The 17520-nt window shown below is 37.0% G+C and overlaps 1 protein-coding gene across 1 annotated transcript; it reads right to left on the reverse strand.

Moving 5' to 3' along the window:
• Positions 1 to 572: 572 nt before the first annotated feature.
• On the reverse strand, positions 573 to 17274 carry SLC7A13 (solute carrier family 7 member 13). The gene is made up of 4 exons (XM_025394846.1): positions 16492 to 17274; positions 9671 to 9802; positions 4316 to 4677; positions 573 to 1171 (listed from the first exon to the last, which is right to left on the reverse strand). Exons 1-4 carry the CDS (start codon positions 17174 to 17176, stop codon positions 908 to 910), a joined length of 1443 nt encoding a protein of 480 aa, XP_025250631.1. The 5' UTR covers positions 17177 to 17274; the 3' UTR covers positions 573 to 907.
• Positions 17275 to 17520: the final 246 nt, after the last annotated feature.

A 17520-nucleotide genomic window follows, 5' to 3' on the forward strand; every position in this document is an offset into this window, starting at 1 on the left:
CTCCTAACCTCAAGTAATCCGCCTGCCTCAGCCTCCCAAAGTGCTGGGATTACAGATGTGAGCTGCCACGCCCAGCCCCATGCTTCTAAAATAGTTATTAGCTTGAAAAAAAAAAATGGGTCCAGGCACAGAGGCTCACGCCTGTAATCCCAACACTTTGGGAGATCGAGGCAGGCAAATCACGAGTTCAGGAGTTTGAGACCAGCCTGGCCAATATGGTGAAACTCAGTCTCTACCAAAAATACAAAAAATTAGCTGAGTATAGTGGCAGGCGCCTATAATCCCAGCTACTCAGGAGGCTGAGGCAGGAGAATCCCTTGAACTCAGGAGGTGGAGGTTGCAGTGAGCCGAGATCACGCCACTGCACTCCAGCCCAGGCAACAGAGTGAGGCTCCATCTCGATGAAAAAAAAAAAAAAAAAAAAAAAAAAAAAAAAAAAAAAGTGCTAAATTCTAGAAGGGAAAAGCCAACTGGAAAAATAGAATTATTCTTTTCATCTTCAAATCAGCATCTTCCCTGGCCCCGCCCGCCTCAAAAAAAGACTCAGGAAAGATGAAGATAAGGAATGCTTTTAAAATTTTTAGCCATTCACTTTTATTACAGGATTCCCACAAATTCAGTAGAAAAGGGGTGGGATACAGAAAAAAGAGTTAGAGAATGGGAGATGTATAATCACTCAATCATCAAGCTATGCAAACCAGGACTTAAGTTTTTTACCACACAAAGCAGAGCTTTAGTTATGTATAACAATTTCTTAGTGACTTTGAAGCCAGGTACTGTCTTGGGTACTTTTGTATACATTACTTATTTCATTTGAGAAAAAAATAGTTACCATAGGAATTTCACCATGAATGTTCTATCATGTGTTTGACCTTGATTTGGAATCTGATACATGTTTTTTAGAAGGCTATTTTTTAACAGTTTGCACTTCTGACATCTGTTCCTCAGACGTATCAGGGAGGCAAATATTAAATAGTAATTGTAAATAGCAAGTCATCTTCTCAAACCAAGCCAATCTTATTTTAAAATGCATAAAAGGTATGTAAAATAGTAATCCGCTGAGAACTAACAGAAGCACGTAGACATAATGCACATTTGGAGACTTTACCAATGGTATCACAACCAAGCCCACGTCGATGACTATTGTGGTTAATGGAAATGGCAGAAACACCTGAAAAGAGCAAAGTTTGAAAAAATATTAGATATGAACATCCATGAATCATACCTCTATATTTATATAAATAAAAATGCAGAGATACAAGCTAATTAAACAGGCTAAATTAGCTGTAAAGTTGAATAAACCTGGTTTAGAAGTCAGATAAATGCCTGAGTGAAAGGAGACGTTGAAGACTCATTGTCAGGTTGGAGGGAATGGGCATCTAGCATTTGACTGTCCATGAATGGAAATAACTAGAACCATTTGCTGATAAGATCACAATCTACTGATCTGAGTACCATGAATCTGTTAAGAGGGAATTTCTAAGGCCCAATGGAAGTAACAAAAATCTTCTTTGGAAAATATCTCAAGGCAGTAAGAAATTCATGACAAAACAGAAGAACCATCCTCAGACCCTCTGTTACACAGGTAAATACTGACAGGTAAATGTTATAACTTTATAGGCTCAGCATATTAAAAAAAAAATCAAGACAAAAATTTTAGCTAAAACAATTTTCCCTGTTTTATATTTTGTTTTTGTTTTGCCAAAAGCCTTAAAGACCAGTCCTTGGTACCTGCTTTGTGTTAGAATTGTAAGAGTTCTCTACAACATTACCCAACCTAGGGAGAAAATTGATATAAGATATAACTGATATGAATCTACATTCCCCAAAGATATATATAACACAGCCAGTCATAATTTATGAAACAAAACCCTTTCATTAGAGGATCATTTGTTGGGATTTAATCATTAAGAATCTCTTCTTGGCCGGGCACAGTGGCTCACGCCTGTAATCCCAGCACTTTGTGAGGCCAAGGCTGGTGGATCACGAGGTCAGGAGATCGAGATCAGCCTGGGCAACATGGTGGAACTCTGTCTCTACTAAAAAAACAAAAATTAGCTGGGTGTGGTGGCGGGCACCTATAATCCCAGCTACTTGGGAGGCTGAGGCAGGAGAATCACTTGAACTCAGGAGGCGGAGGTTGCAGTGAGCCAAGATCACGCCACTGCATTCCAGCCTCTCCAGCCTGGACGACAAGAGACTCTGTCTCAAAAAAAAAAAAAAGAAAAAAAAAAATCTCTTCTTAGTTTATAAAGCATCCTTGAAAAACATACTTTAGGCCGGGCACGGTGTCTCACACCTATAATCCCAGCACTTTGGGAGGCTGAGACAGGCGGATCACGAGATCAGGAGATCGAGACCATCCTGGTTAACGTGGTGAAACCCCGTCTCTACTAAAAATACAAAAAATTAGCCAGGTGTGGTGGTGGGCTCCTGTAGTCCCAGCTACTCGGGAGGCTGAGGCAGGAGAATGGCGTGAACCCAGGAGGTGGAGTTTGCAGTGAGCTGAGATTGCGCCACTGCACTCCAGCCTGGGTGACAGAGTGAGACTCCATTTCAAAAAAACAAAATAAATTAAAAAATAAATAAATAATAAAGATATTTTATCATCTCATGGCTCAGTATCCATTATCAAATAATTGAGAGAAAAGAAAAGAGCACTCCTGGGGGCATACAAGACAAATTTTAGCCACTTGTACTTAAGGCTCCCTTGCCTTCCTTTCTGATGCAAGCATAAGTTGAATAATAATATAAGCAATAATAGCCATCAATGTCAGACCCTGGATTGTTTGCATGCTTTAGCTTACTTAATACATCCAATGTTAATAGGAGGTAGGTATTATTTTTTCCCATTTTAGATCTGAAGAAACTGAGGTTCAGAGGTTCCATAATAAGACTAAACTCAGCTACTAGCCAAGCAACTGGACTTGAGCCCAAAGCTCTTAATGATTATCTTATACTGTTATTTGTGTATAACAAATTTAGACCCCAGTTCATAACTTCTTTACAATTGTATGTATTAGGGTCAGTGATCTAACAAAAGTGTGGATGAGAAAACAGCAAAAGACATATTAAAAAGATCCACCATGTGAAACTATACAGAGAGTAGATGTTAGGGAGGCACATCCAAAGGGGCCTACGACCATCAACCCTGCTGTAGATTCAATCTCTCTCCCTATGTGTTCTCTGAGCTTCCTCTGCAGACCACTAGGTAGCAATTATCACACCATGATTTTTGGTTTACATGACTGTCCAGATAGATTATAACCTGCTTAAAGGCAGGAGCCAAGTCTTAATTCTTTTTCTACTTAGAGTACCTAGCAAGGTGCTTAAAATATAGTTGCCTCTTGACAACTAATACTCAAATACACAGCAATTAAGAGATGACTGGATGGAAGAAGTTGAAAAGAAGGCTGGAAAGGAAAGAAGGACATAAATCAACCATAGTTGGTGATGGGAACATTGCTTTCGTTCTCTCAGCAGTTCTTTCTTATATTTTGTATTTAGCGAGAGTCAAACACTCCAAAGAGACTGCCTAGATTTAAATCTTGCTCTAATCCACGCTGTGTGAGCTTGGGCAAGTGACCTAACTTTTCTAAGTCTGTTTTCTTATCTGTAAAATGGGAATAACAATAGAATCCACCTTTCTATTACTGAGAGGATTAAAGGTGATCATCCAAGCCAAGCTTTGAACAACCTACCTAGGCAACCAAGATTATTTTATTATTCTGATCATCAGTGTCAGGGCCATCTTTCTCCAATAACATTCTTATGCTACCAAGTTTTGCTGCTTATTTGTTTTTCTACAATTAAATGGTTGTCTCCTCTCCTGTGAAAAATTTTTTCATCCAGACTGAAAGTCAGTTTAAAATAAGTAAAGTTGAAAGACTGGAATTTGCCAACAAAGTAAGTTGATGTTTCAGAACAGTGGATGTTATCACTTGTGACCTCACCTTGCCTCTTCTGTTTCTCATCTGCTAAATCTGACCCTGACTGTGGAAGACATTCATATGCATAACTAGTTACATAAGTAGACAAAATAATATCTGTTCAAAAGACTCATAATGATCTGTCTAACCATCCAGAGAACTGTTTTTCTCTCTAATAAACCATTAAATGGAATATAAGAGACTTTATATTGAGTAACCTAGCCAATAAAAATGAAAATTAAAACCAAGACCAGATTATTCTTATGTTTCACAATAACTGAGTATTCAGAAGATCTACTTATAGATGCCTTGATTATAATCTGAAATACAGTTATACTCAATATCTGTTCTTTCACACAGAAAAGAATTAGAAAATCAAATTTTACCTTATAAGGTATAGATAGATTGGGTTCCTGGTATCTCCGCCTTAGTATTCCTATCATTAATAATATAGACCATAATGAATTCGTGAAAAAAATATAGTTTATCAAATCAATTAGACTTGTTAAGATAATTGCAAGGGATCCCAAAGTGACAAGTAGCAGCACAGCTGTAAATGGAGAGGAGTGACTATTAAGTGTATTAAATAGCAAAGGCAGCTGGCCCTCTTGGCTTGCAAGATATATTGGTCTCGATGATTTAAATATAGAAATCAGAAGGTTGCTAAATAATGAAGTAGAAATAGCAAAAGGCATAATCCATGCCAATGAGGGAAAAACTCGATTAGCCCATGTGATAGCTACAGCATCTGCAGGAAAACAAAAATACACAAAAGAAAACGTGTTAAAAGAGAAATACTAATGATAAACCTTTTAATATTATTTCAAAATAAAAACATAAACTTAAGGAATAACATTCAATTTGCTTAATTTTATTGTTTATTTCCTTAGTTACACTTATATAACACCTTTTAAAGGTGTCTGTTTGAGCCCTATCACACTGTATTGTAAATGGTTATCATTTTATATGTCTTCCCCAATAGACCAAGAATGTTTTAGAGGGCAAGGACAATCCATTTATTTTCTATAAAACTAGTGGATCACTCTGTGACAGACATATAGTAGGCTTTCAATAAACACTTGTGAAATGAATTGATTTTGTTGAACGGACGATTGAATCCATGCTTATTTTCTAAAACTAGTTTATAGAGTCTTAATAGTTACATTCAGAGGCCAAAAAGCACAGTGCAACACTACTGACACCAGAATGAGACTTTCCCACAGCACAGCGCAATTTGAAATACTTCGCAGAAAAAGGAACCACGTAGATTAAGAAAATAAATTACACACCATTAAAAATATGTATGACATTTGGGACTTTTCTATAGACCGATAGCTCTCAATTGGAGCTGAATTTACTCCTCAGGGTCATTTGGCAATGACTGGAGACTTTTTTGGCTGTCACAACTGGGGAGGTAGAAGGTTGCTGCTCGTATCTGGTGAGTAGAGGCCAAGGATGTTGCTAAACATCTTATAATGCACAGGACAGTTCACTACAACAAAAAATTATACAGTATAAAATGTTCATGGTACTGAGATTAAGAAACTAACCATTAGAGAATATTCTACTTTTTTTTTTTTTTTTTTTTTTTTTGCTTAAAGATAAGAGACCTTACGGGTACTAATTTAATAAAAGTCCACAGGAAAAAAACGAACCTGTGAAGAAAAGCATCCACTGTTTGTGAGAATTCACTTGATTCAGTTCATATTATGTGAATATATGCTAGGACAGATCACTTGGTCAGAGAGAAACAAATTCTCAGTTTTTCAATGGAATGAGCACAATGGGGCCTGAGGTCCCTGGGGGTACATGTCCTTGGAGCCTATGCTCTTGTACCAAGGTAGGTTTCTAGAGGGACTTTTGGGACATCAACATACTGGCTTATAACACAAGGTAGGACTTCCCAAATGTGACAAAATTAAAATATCATTAATAGCCCTTGTTCTTAAAGATCTTTAATTTTTGTAACCCTTTTTAAATAGCCTCAAGTGCCATTTCACTTGTTTTCCTTAGTGCTATTCTACAACTTTGGATCTTCCTTAAAAATATCTCCTGTCTCATTTATTGTTCTTTTCAGGAAGATATTGTTAGTTGTTTTTCCCGGACACCCATACCTCCATAAATTTCACATTTTCAGTCACATTTCCAAAATATTTCTTTCCAGTAATGCAAAGGAAATTCCCCTTCAATTTCCCAGTGTGCATTCTACAAACGTGGTTAGTTATAACTTGAGGAGGATCAGGTGCAGCTCTGTCAGTGCTGGCTGGCAAAAACGATACATCTTTCTACATCATCTTTAGCTCTATGCCATAAGGGATGTTTTTTCTTTGTTACACTTTCCACATGTTGTTTCTTTTCTTTTAAAAATGATTTCATATATGTTTTGGGTGAAAAGTAAAATAAATAGCACTGAAGCACATAAAGTGAAAAGTAAATGTCCCTCTCTTCACCAACCTCCCATTCATGTGCAGCAAATGTAACCACCATTAACAGCTGTTTGGATCCTCTTCCAGAAATTTTGTATGAATGTATAAGCACCGATTAGGGTTGTGTATGAGTGTGCATATTTGTGTACGCTCACTTAGGCTTGTTTTTGCAGGTGCATCTTGCTCTTATTGGTACATTTGCATGCATCTAATTATTCTAGCAAATTCTCAGCATTCCATTATATAACTGTCAATGACTTTATCTACCCATTTCATATTGTTTTATTTGTAGTTTATGTTCAATTTCTTGCTAATATAAAATGGGCTTTAATGAAAACACTCATGCCTTCCATTCTTGATAGTTGTTCAAGTCTCCTTAGAGTAAATTCTTAGAAGTGGGACTTGTGAGTCCAAAGGTATACACATTTTAAAATAAGGATGATGTTACAAAATTGACCTCGGAAAATAATTGCATTAATTTACCAATAAATGATTCTAAAATTCTCACTTTCTCTTCAAAATTCTTTTATTATTATTTTTAATTAATTTATTTATTGTCTATCATTAGCTATCTTTCCAAAATTCTTAACCATATCTGGGTACTTGGGACCAGCTACTTTTAGGTTGTATCTGGACAGGGAAACCTTCTCAGCTTCTGCTTCCATAAAATGTATTTACTGTTTTAGATTATCTTGTCCTATGCCAATTTTCTCTAGTTTTAAATATGGCATGGAACTCTCAAGAAAACCAAATGTGAGCACCCTGTCAGCAGTCTGTGGCAGGACTTTGGGAACAACGAAATCCTCAATTTTCAAAGCTGGGACAGGGCTCCTCACTACGTCATTTCCATACACATTGTTCTAGAAGAACACCCTTCCCTTCTCAGTTGTGGTACTTATTCACAATAAAGGCTTTTTGTTTCCCTAGGAGGAAAATATGTGAAGAAACAAGTCAGAGCTCTGACATGGACACAGACGAAAACATTACATAATTAATACCATTGTTTCTTTTTCTATGTAAACCACAGATATTAGAATCTAATATTTATCACAGCCTGGTATAATTCTTTCAATGTTCCCTAAATAAAATGTAGCATACAATTCATGCCATATCATAGATGCTCTATATTCATCTGGGAACTTTTCACATTTTTTACATATACCTGTTTGAAAAAAATACATCTCTTAATCTTTAAAATTTCTTAATTTGAGAACCTAGGTTTGGGCCTGGTGGTTCACGCCTGTAATACCAGCCCTTTGAGAGGTCAAGAGGGAGAATCACTTGAAGTCGGAACAGCCTGGCCAACATGACAAAACCCTATCTCTACTAAATATACAAAAGTTAGCCAGGTGTGGTGGCCCATGCCTGTTATCCCAGCTACTCGAAAGGCTGAGGCACAAGAAGCGCTTGAACCCTGGGGGCGGAGGTTGCAGTGAGCAAGATTGTGCCACTCAACTCCAGCTTAGGCAACAGAGCAAGACTCTGTCTCACAAAAAAAAAAAAAAAAAAAAAAAAAACCCTATTTCTTTTGCTTATAAGTTCCCCCTTATTATACAAATTTTGCACCTTAAAGAAAATGTGTAATATTCAGTGCAAACAATAAAGTAAAAATCATATACAATATCATTCCTGTTGATCACCATTACTAGCTACTTATTTACTGTTTTACATCATTATATTCATCCTGACTTTTTCCTCATTACTGAATTATAAACATTGTCCCTTTTCTTCAAGTGTCCATCAACAATATCATCTTTACAAATTACAGAATATTCTGTTATATAGATTTCCCATAAATTTTTTATTTGTTTCAAGTTTATTGGATATTTTTATGATTTTTAATTTTTGCTATCATACATAAAGCTATGATTACTATACCTATACATGTATTTTTTCATGTATGACTCTGATTTTTTTCTTAATTTAAATTTCCTGTACAATAAACATGCAGATATTTGGACTCAGAAACATTAATTTAGAATTTAAACAAAAAGTCTAAAAATGATATGCCTAAAAAATAAGCATTGTAGCCAAATTACAAGTGATGATGGTCAAAATACTTCATGAGTTTTCCACACATGCCAAAACCATTGTGCCACCTACAAAATTGCTGTAACCATTATGACACCAAAGGAGATATTCATGACTTTTTAACAACCCGTATGGATGGAGCACTGGTAGTCATAACAGACGCCAGCTTCAACGAACCATAACAACAGTGCTAGCTGACCAGCAGCCCCGACCACACCCACTATTAACTTTGTAAATTTATTCTTTACATAATCAAAGTAGTTAATAAATCACTGCTTGTTCTGATCTGACTTTGCATTTGGTTTGTTCTCACAGACACTCAGAAGCTTGATTACATCTAGTTTAGAAGTGCCTAAGATACCTAGACCATTATGAATCAGCACTGATACCATATGGCAGCACCCTGCAGGGCAGTAACATAAGAATTGAGGCAAAGTTTACCAGAATTTTTAATCAAAATCTCCCTTAGGTTTGCCTCCATGCCTCAAAGATTCACCAAAACAATAATAGCTGCTCAAAAGAGATTAGTCCTGAAGGTACTGGGTGATAGATTTATCTCATGAGGTGGTTTAATGCTGACTTGAGGAAATTACTAGTCTTCCACTTCCCCTGTTTCTCATTTCTTTCCAAATTTCCTTTTATTCCTTGAATCTATTACTCATTTTTAAAGGTATATTTATTTAAGATTTTCTCATTCTTTTACTGTTTATTCTACAATTTGGCTTCTAAGATAGCTATTTTTTGGTCAGATTTCCAATATGTTCAGGACCCTTTGCCACCATGAATTTCAGAGTTGTTCATGGTAAACCGTATTGTTTTATACATCAATATTAATTATATGCATCAATTGAACATTAGCATCTACTCTTTTGACTGCCAATATTCTACATTTCAACTTGATTATTTTTTGTGACACCTGGAAAAACATTGAGACTCAAACATTTTGAAAGTTTTACAATAGATGTAAACACTGATTACATAGTGTCACTCTGGTGAGATGAGATCATGAAAGGAATACTAATATTTTGAATCTGATCTACACCATACATCAACATTATATACATCTTTCCATACTATCAGAAAAGGCATAACCATGCTTAAACATGAATATCTTTTCTAAGACAAATCATTCCCTTTGGCCCTCTGTTATTTTAGAAAATTATAAGTTGATTATATATATAGAATAGTGAACAGTAAACAGTGGTCCTGACTGGTGAAATGATAGTTAAGGTATGTTGAAAGGACCAGCACTTTATTTATTGTTTTAGCCATTTGCATACAAACCTGAAGAGAGAATTTCCCTGGGTGTAAGAACAGTCAGATAGGAAATGTTAACCAGTAAATAAACTACAGTCACCAGAGGTAACGCAGTAAATATGCATTTGGGAATTGTTGTTCTGGGTTTCTTCAGCTCCCCTATAACACAAAAGAGGACAAAATCATAATTGGTAAACATTATTTCTAAAATTCATTATTTTTAGATTAATATTTTTGTATTTGTATAAATTTATGGGGTACAAGCATACCAAGGATGGTTATGCCTTTTCTATGATTGTATTACATGCATAGATTGTGTGGTGGTCAAGTCAGGGTTTTAGGGTATCCATCACCTGAATAACGTACATTGTACCCATTAAGTAATTTTTCATCAGCCACCTGTCCACTCCCTCTCCCTTCCAAGTCTCTATGGGTCATCATTTTACTCTCTACATCCATAAGTACACGTTTTGTAGTTAATTATGAATGAGAAGGTATAATATTTCTCTTTCTATTTTTGAGTTATTTCACTTAGGACGATGGTCTCCAGCTGCATTCATGTTTCTGAAAAAGACATGATTTCATTATTTTTTATGACTGTGTAGTATACTGTGGTGTGTATATATATGTATATACAAACACACAATAGTGTTGTGATAAACATGAGTGCAGGTATCCTATTGATTTTTCTTTTGGATAGACACCCAGTAGTGGGATTGCTGGATCAAATTGTAGTTCTATTTTTAGTTCTTTGAGAAATCTCCAAACTGTTTTCCATAGACATTATACTAATTTACATTCCTACCAGCATCGCTCCATGTGTCAAGAATTGGGCTAGGCTCTTCCTATTCATTCAGCCACCACCACTACACATACACTGAAATGCGCGCACACACGCACACATATACACACAAGCACACACTGGTGGACTGCTACACACCCACCTGCCTAATATAGCTAAATGAAGAAAAATATGAAATATGCTTCATTTTCTCCATAGATGGTAAAATTTCTGAAGAAAGACTGAAGAATAAAAAATGAAATCGGAGCCCGTAAGTCCTGTACCATTTGAAGCCTACTTACGTGTTTAGCCTCATCTATTAAGTCCAGGCACTGAGTTTGGATAGTGGGAATCCAGCAGTGAGCAGAAACTACATGAAGTTCGACCTCAAGAAGAAAAGCTACACATGAGAGTTAAATAATTGCATAAATAAGAGGTTAAAATAATAAAACTATGGAAAGTGTCTGTATGAAAAGAAACTAAGTGCTATGGAGATATATTATGTGACAATGTGATAGTTTCTCTTGCTATCTGTGTTTCATATATAGACAGATACAGACAGACTGGCCTTTGCAGTTCCTCAACAATGTCTTCTCCCTTCTTGCCATAGGGTCTGTTTTCTTATGTGGAATGTTCTTTCCTAGTTGCCTGGTTGACCTCTACCCTTCCTTCAGATCTCAGGAAAATAATTACTTCTTGGAAAATGGGAAAGGAAACTCTCTCCCTGGCTAGCAAAATTTTCCTATTATACATTTCTCATATCGTATATTGAAAGGAGTTAAAGAGTCCGTCATAACTTCTCTCTCCCTGTATGCTCTTGACCATTCCTTTATGCCAATATTAAGTGCAAAGAAGGCCGAAACAGTTGTAATTTAGCATCATATAGAGTGGATTTTCTAGGACAGTTTTTATGTTAAATATTGTTCCATTCATCACACCGTTTCCCCAAAGTTTGTCCTACCCGGAAAATTGCTCTGTGCCATGAAGAAATGATCATCTATAACCATAATATACAATGGCACCCTGTGCCCTGCCCAGTGACAAGGAACAAAGAACAGACCTCAGATCCACCGGAAGCCAATCATTTTCAGTATACAAGAAAATTTATCTCAAGGATTTGAACCAAAGGTCAAGAGAAAAGCAACGTAATGGTTTTAAAAAAGAAAGGAAGATGAGAAAACAATTTTTTTTTAATTTCTAGAACTTCCCTATTTTTTCATATTAATTATTTATTTTATGGAGACAGGGGTCTCGCTATGTTGCCTGGGCTGGTCTTCAACTCCTGGCCTCAAGCAATCCTCCAGTCTAGGCCTCCCAAAGTGCAGATTAAAAATGTGAGTCACCACGTTCAGTCTGCTTCCCAATTTTTTTTGCTCCTGAAGATTGGTTGCCCATATCTTCCTTAAAATATAGCACAATCCTTCCAGTAAGTTCCCCTTTTATTGCTTAAGCTAATGTGAGTGGGTTTCTGCTATTTAAAACCAAATCCCCTTTGCTAATAAATATCTATCATTTGACTATATCAAATTTCTTCTATCTGTGTCTGCCCAGGGGTTGGATCTAATGCCCATGGGGTACACTAATCTGAGCTGATTAAGAACTTGAACAGTAAAAAATTTGAGAAGGTTTTAATTTTAACCCTGCCTGCACCACTTACTATTGTGGGACTTCTGGACAATGTATTGGCTGTCAAGGTTTCAATCTCCTTATAGTGAAAACTATAGGGACAACAAGATTCCAATCCTAGTGTTTAGCATATAGTAAGTGCTGAATATATGGTTGTTGTTAATTACTATAGTTATTAAAGCTTTGGGACAAAAGGGCAATTTTTTGGATTAATTGTACTTTCTTCTGAGCCTTTTACTTGTTCTCATCATGTACTTGATTTGTAAAAAAGGAGATGGAGATTACAATTTAATTTATAATAAAAAGTTATAATAGCCAGACAGGTGACAAATATCCTTGACTCTTGAACTTAGAAGATGGGTATTCCAGCCAGGTGTGGTGGCTCACATCTGTAAACCCAGCACTTTGGGAGGTATAGGCAGGTGGATCAATGGAGCCCAGAAGTTAAAGGCCATTCTGAGGAACATACCAAAACCTCGTCTCTACTAAAAATCCACACACACAAAAAAATTAGCGGGGCATGATGGTGAGTGCCTGTAGTCGCAACTACTCAGGAGGCTGAGGTGAGAGGATCAATCGAGCCCAGAAGGTCAAGGCTGCAGTGAACTGTGATTGCACAGCAGCACTCCAGCCTGGGTGATAAAAAATAAAAATTTTAAAAAAGGATAGGTATTCCTACACCTTGCAAAGTCACCTGTCTACAAATCACTATTTTGCAGGTAAAAGTGTTACTTAAAACTTAAATGTACTTAAGACTTATTTTGTAAGTTAGCAACTCCAGCACACACTGAAATTCCTCCAACTTTTGTTCACCACTACAGGCTTGTGAGGAATTCCATAACAGTTTATAGGTCAGCATGAATAAATTCTGTAAATATATTTTCAGCTGACAATAATTATCTAACAATGACACATCTCTGCAATGGGATACAATGAAACTGGCTCAAATAAAAATCCAGAAATATTGCTTCTAGCCTTGAAAGCAAGAAACAATGAGAAACTTTTGCTCGTTATGCCAGCTGCTGAACTTGGCCCATTTAATCACAAGCCACGTAAAACAGAAATATCCTCATAACTTTCTTTTCTCAATACCTTATTTTTAACTCAATGCAAACTGACTTCCTCTCGTGTTCAAAATTCACCAATGACTTCTTACATTATCAGTGATGGTGCTCTAGCCAGTCCTCATGCTCCTTGACTTCTGAAGCATTTAACCAGATAGATTATCCCCTGCTTTTTGAAATATATTCTGATTTTCCTCTATAACACTCTGAGCCTCCTCTGGCTTCTTCATTGAATCTTGTTTCTCTACCTCCTGCTTAAAAGTTGGCATTGTCCAGTCATCTGTCTCCCTCCGACCCTATGGCATTTGGTCCTTCGTCTGTCTATGTACTTGCCTTAGTAATCAACCCTATGTATTTTGTCCTTCATCTTTGTATGTACTTGCCTTAGTAATCATATCTAATACCAAGACTCTCAGATGGAAACCATTTTGTAGTCACCTGAGGTTACATACCTTGTCTACTATCTATGCTGCATGCTTCTATTCTCCACGGCTTCACTCATATTTTTCTGGAATTTTGTGGGTTCAATTCAAATTGCCACCTTTTCCACTCAGTGACAGCAAAAAGTGACCTTTCTGCTGATTTCCAAAGTAATTATATTGTTCCTTTATGGCTATTAAATACTGTATCAAATCATTCGTTTATAAGGCAAGAATTATAGTGATTTTAAACCATGATATACATTTTGCAGATTAAAAAAAAAGAGACTGGAAAGGAGAAAATACTTGCTATAGTTGGTAATGGCAGACCCAAATCTAGGTATTGCCTCTCCTACTAGACTGCAAGCCTCTTTGATAAAGACTGTATCTTACTCATCTTGAGGCACTAGTACAGGGTTTTAAAAACAGTCTTTGAAAAGATGGTGGCTACTCAAATGATTTCACGAATGATAGATAAACTAGTGGCGGGGGACTTGAGATTTTAAAAAGTTTTGTTCAGTAGTTAAGAGTCTGATACATATTTAAATAACAAGGAAAAGAACTGATTTTTTTAAAAAAATTGAAGTTGAGAAAAAATGAAATAAAAGAATGTGAAAGAAAAGTCCTTAAGGTGATGGGAGGGAAAAGATAAAGAATTCAAGGGAAAAGACTGACTTTGAAAATGAAAAGATGAAAACTTCTGTTCTAACATTGAAGGGAAGGGTATATAGCCTCAGAGCAATCTACAATATCTATGCTTCTCTACTCTTTAAAGATACTTAAGAACCTACAAAGAGCAAAAAGCAGAACTACCATTTGACCCAGCAATTTCACTACTGAGTCTCTACCCACAGGAACAGAAATTGTTATATCAAAACGACCTCCGCACTTGCATGTTTATTGCAGCACTATTCACAATAGCAAAGTCATGGAATCAACCTAAGTGTCCATCAATGCATGACTGGATTTTTTTAAAATGTGGTATATATACACCATGGAATATCATGCAACCATAAAAAGAATGAGATCATGTCTTTTCCAGCAACATGGATGCAACTAGAGACCATCATCCTAAGAGAAATAATTCAAAAACAGAAAATCAAATACTGTATATTCTCACTGATATATGGGAGCTAAACAGTGAGTACACATGGATATATAGAGGAAACTGTGACACTGATGATTCCAAAAGTGGGGAGACTGGGTGGGGGCTAAGGGTTGAAAAATTACCTATTGGGTACATGTTCACTGTTAGGGTGATGGGTACACTAGAAACCCAGACCTCACTATTATACAAATAAATCCATGTAGTAAACCTGTACATGATCCCCGAATATATAAGAATAACGATGCTTAAGAGCATAGTAAAAGTGCAAGGCAAAAATCCAGCACTTGTTGCTCTTCTCTGATGTCCTGAGTGAATCAAGAAGATGCTGTTCCACTTTGGCACCCACTTCAGTCAGCTGCCCAGTGCTGTCATTGCGGTCAAGGGGTCTGAACTGCTGGAGAAGTTCCTGTTTTGGGTGTCCAGGGAGTACTCGTCTGGAGGCTAGCGGGAGGAAGGGAGCCTCTTTCGGGCTCCTATAATCCTGGTTATAGTATCTTTGCATTGTGGGCTAACTTATTACTTATTTATTTATTTATTTATTTTTCTTTTTTTTGAGACAGGGTCTCACTCTGTAGCCCAAACTGGAGTGCAGTGGTGCAATCACAGCTTACTGCAGCCTCAAACTCCTGGGCTCAAGCGATCCTCCCACCTCAGCCTCTTAGTAGCTAGGATTAAAAGTGTGCACTTCTATGTTCAGATAATTTTTTCAGAAATCTGAGGAGGTGGCCATGTGTGGTGGCTCATGCCTGCAATCCCAGCACTTTGGGAAGCAGAGGCAGTTGGCTCACCTGAGGTCAAGTGTTCGAGACCAACCTGGCCAACATGGTGAAAACCTGTCTTTACTAAAAATACAAAAATAAGCCGGGCATAGTGGTGCACACCCGTAGTCCCAGCTACCCTGGAGTCTGAGGCAGGACAATTGCTTGAACCCGGGAGGTTGCAGAGAGCTGAAATCACACCACTGTACTCCAGCCTGGGCAACAAGAGGAAAACTCTGTCAAAAATGAAAGAAAGAAAGAAAGAAAGAAAGAAAGAAAGAAAGAAAGAAAGAAAGAAAGAAAGAAAGAAAGAAAAGAAAAGAAAGAAAAGAAAGAAAAGAAAGAAAGAAAAAGAAATCTGAGGAGAGGGATCTCACTATTTTGCACAGGTTGGTCTCAAACTCCTAGGCTCAAGCAATCTTCCCATTTCGGCCTCTCAAAGCATTGGGATTATAGGCATGAGCCATCACACCCAGCCCTAATTTAACTTTTAAATGCATCCAAGGTTGTTGTAGGGTGGCAGCTTTTATAATGCACACAAGAAAATTATAGCTTTATCATTAATTAGAATGCTTGATGTGAAAAAGGTCAATTGCATGTAAAATCGGTTTGTATTACTACATTCATCAATGAAAGGAAAAAGTTATAATAAAATATAAAACATAATTCCAAAAGTAAGTAAATAAAAATACTTAGAGCCTCAATGTGTCATACCTACCTACAACACAAACATAGTCCAGCATTGGATCATTCCTGGATTTACAGTTTCATGGGTGGGGAATATTTTCACAACCCCAGCTTTCATCCATTAACAGAAAGGAAACAGATTAACACAGAAGTCACATATCTGTGGTCCCAGAAAGGAAAGTTGAAAAAGAGAAGCTGTTCAATCAAATAAGTACCTTAGAATAAACAGGAAGATAATTAAGAGTAGGTAACAAGTGCAAGGCTGGCATGATCTGATTTAGAAAGTCACAAAGAAGAAAGAAACATTGAATCATTTAAGACTCAAAATACAACAAATGATAGGCATTTCATACTGTATGCAATAAGTCATGATTTTAGATTTTTTTTTCCTCAATGGATTGTTACCTGCTATAAGTGTAAAGCATGCCCCGCCTGAATATGCAAAATATCCTTGGAAGATGGCTTGTATAAGGTGAGAGATATCTGGAAATTCAGCATCAAAAGCATTCTGAAACCGTTCTACATTCTCCTTTTTCCCTCTTACCAGGAACACTACTCCAGTCAGGGAAATGAAGCTCAGTATGGACACTTTCAGCACCGAGCTAGCCATCTGAAGCCAAGTCACTTCTTTCACACCACGAGAAGTCAGAATTCCTACAATCCACAACATAGCCAATGCCAGACATTTCTTTGGCAGCTTTGGGACAGAGCAGCTGGGGAAAAAAGGCTGGATGCTGTACTCAGCAAGGAGCAGAGCTTGGCCAGCAACTACCCCTGACCCCAGAAACAAGGATGTCCAGAGATTCAAGAAAGCAACCGTGCAGCCAAAGTATCTCTTGAGAAAGTAGTATTGAGCTCCACTGCATGGGAAGCTTATACTTATCTCTGCAGAGCAAAGAGTTGATGTCATGGCCAGTACGGCACAGCCAGCCCAAACGCACAGGGAGACTCCCACGTTCATGCAAGAGTATGCCAACACACCTTTGGGGGACACAAAAATTCCTGCACCAATGATATTAATAAGTAAAAAACTTGTGCCCCAGCAATATCCAAACACTCTCTTGAGCTGTATTTTCTTCCCTCTATCCATTGTAATTGAAGAGTTTTCAAATTCTATATAAATTACAATTTCTAGATTTTCCTGCCTATGTAGCTGCAAAGGATGTTGATGGATTCCTGAAATAAAATAATGCTGTCCTTTCTGTTCCCTTTTCATTAAGTATAGCTTGGTTTTAATAATTAACAAAATAGAGGTGGAAGATGGGGACAAAAAATAATAAGTAACAAAATATATGTGACACATTCAATAAAATAGACCAACATGTAGAAGGCTTTGGTCTGACTTGTCTTTCAATTATTATCAAAATAATGCACTCAGATTTTTTAAAAAAGGAATTTCCAAGAAGACATGGGTTACAGTACAAAGCTGGGGCT

The sequence above is a fragment of the Theropithecus gelada genome, chromosome 8, assembly GCF_003255815.1.
Source record: "Theropithecus gelada isolate Dixy chromosome 8, Tgel_1.0, whole genome shotgun sequence".
Classification (NCBI taxonomy): domain Eukaryota; kingdom Metazoa; phylum Chordata; class Mammalia; order Primates; family Cercopithecidae; genus Theropithecus; species Theropithecus gelada.

What these genes read in the sequence shown, in the direction of transcription:
- SLC7A13 (XM_025394846.1), bottom strand. Translation starts at nt 17,176, where the DNA reads ATGGATAGAGGGAAGAAAATACAGCTCAAGAGAGTGTTTGGATATTGC. An exon ending in CAGGGAAATTCTCTCTTCAG is followed by an intron (nt 4,678 to 9,670) that starts GTTTGTATGCAA and finishes GTTTTCCTGCAG; the next exon opens with ATGCTGTAGCTATCACATGG. An exon ending in ATCTATCTATACCTTATAAG is followed by an intron (nt 1,172 to 4,315) that starts GTAAAATTTGAT and finishes TGCTCTTTTCAG; the next exon opens with GTGTTTCTGCCATTTCCATT.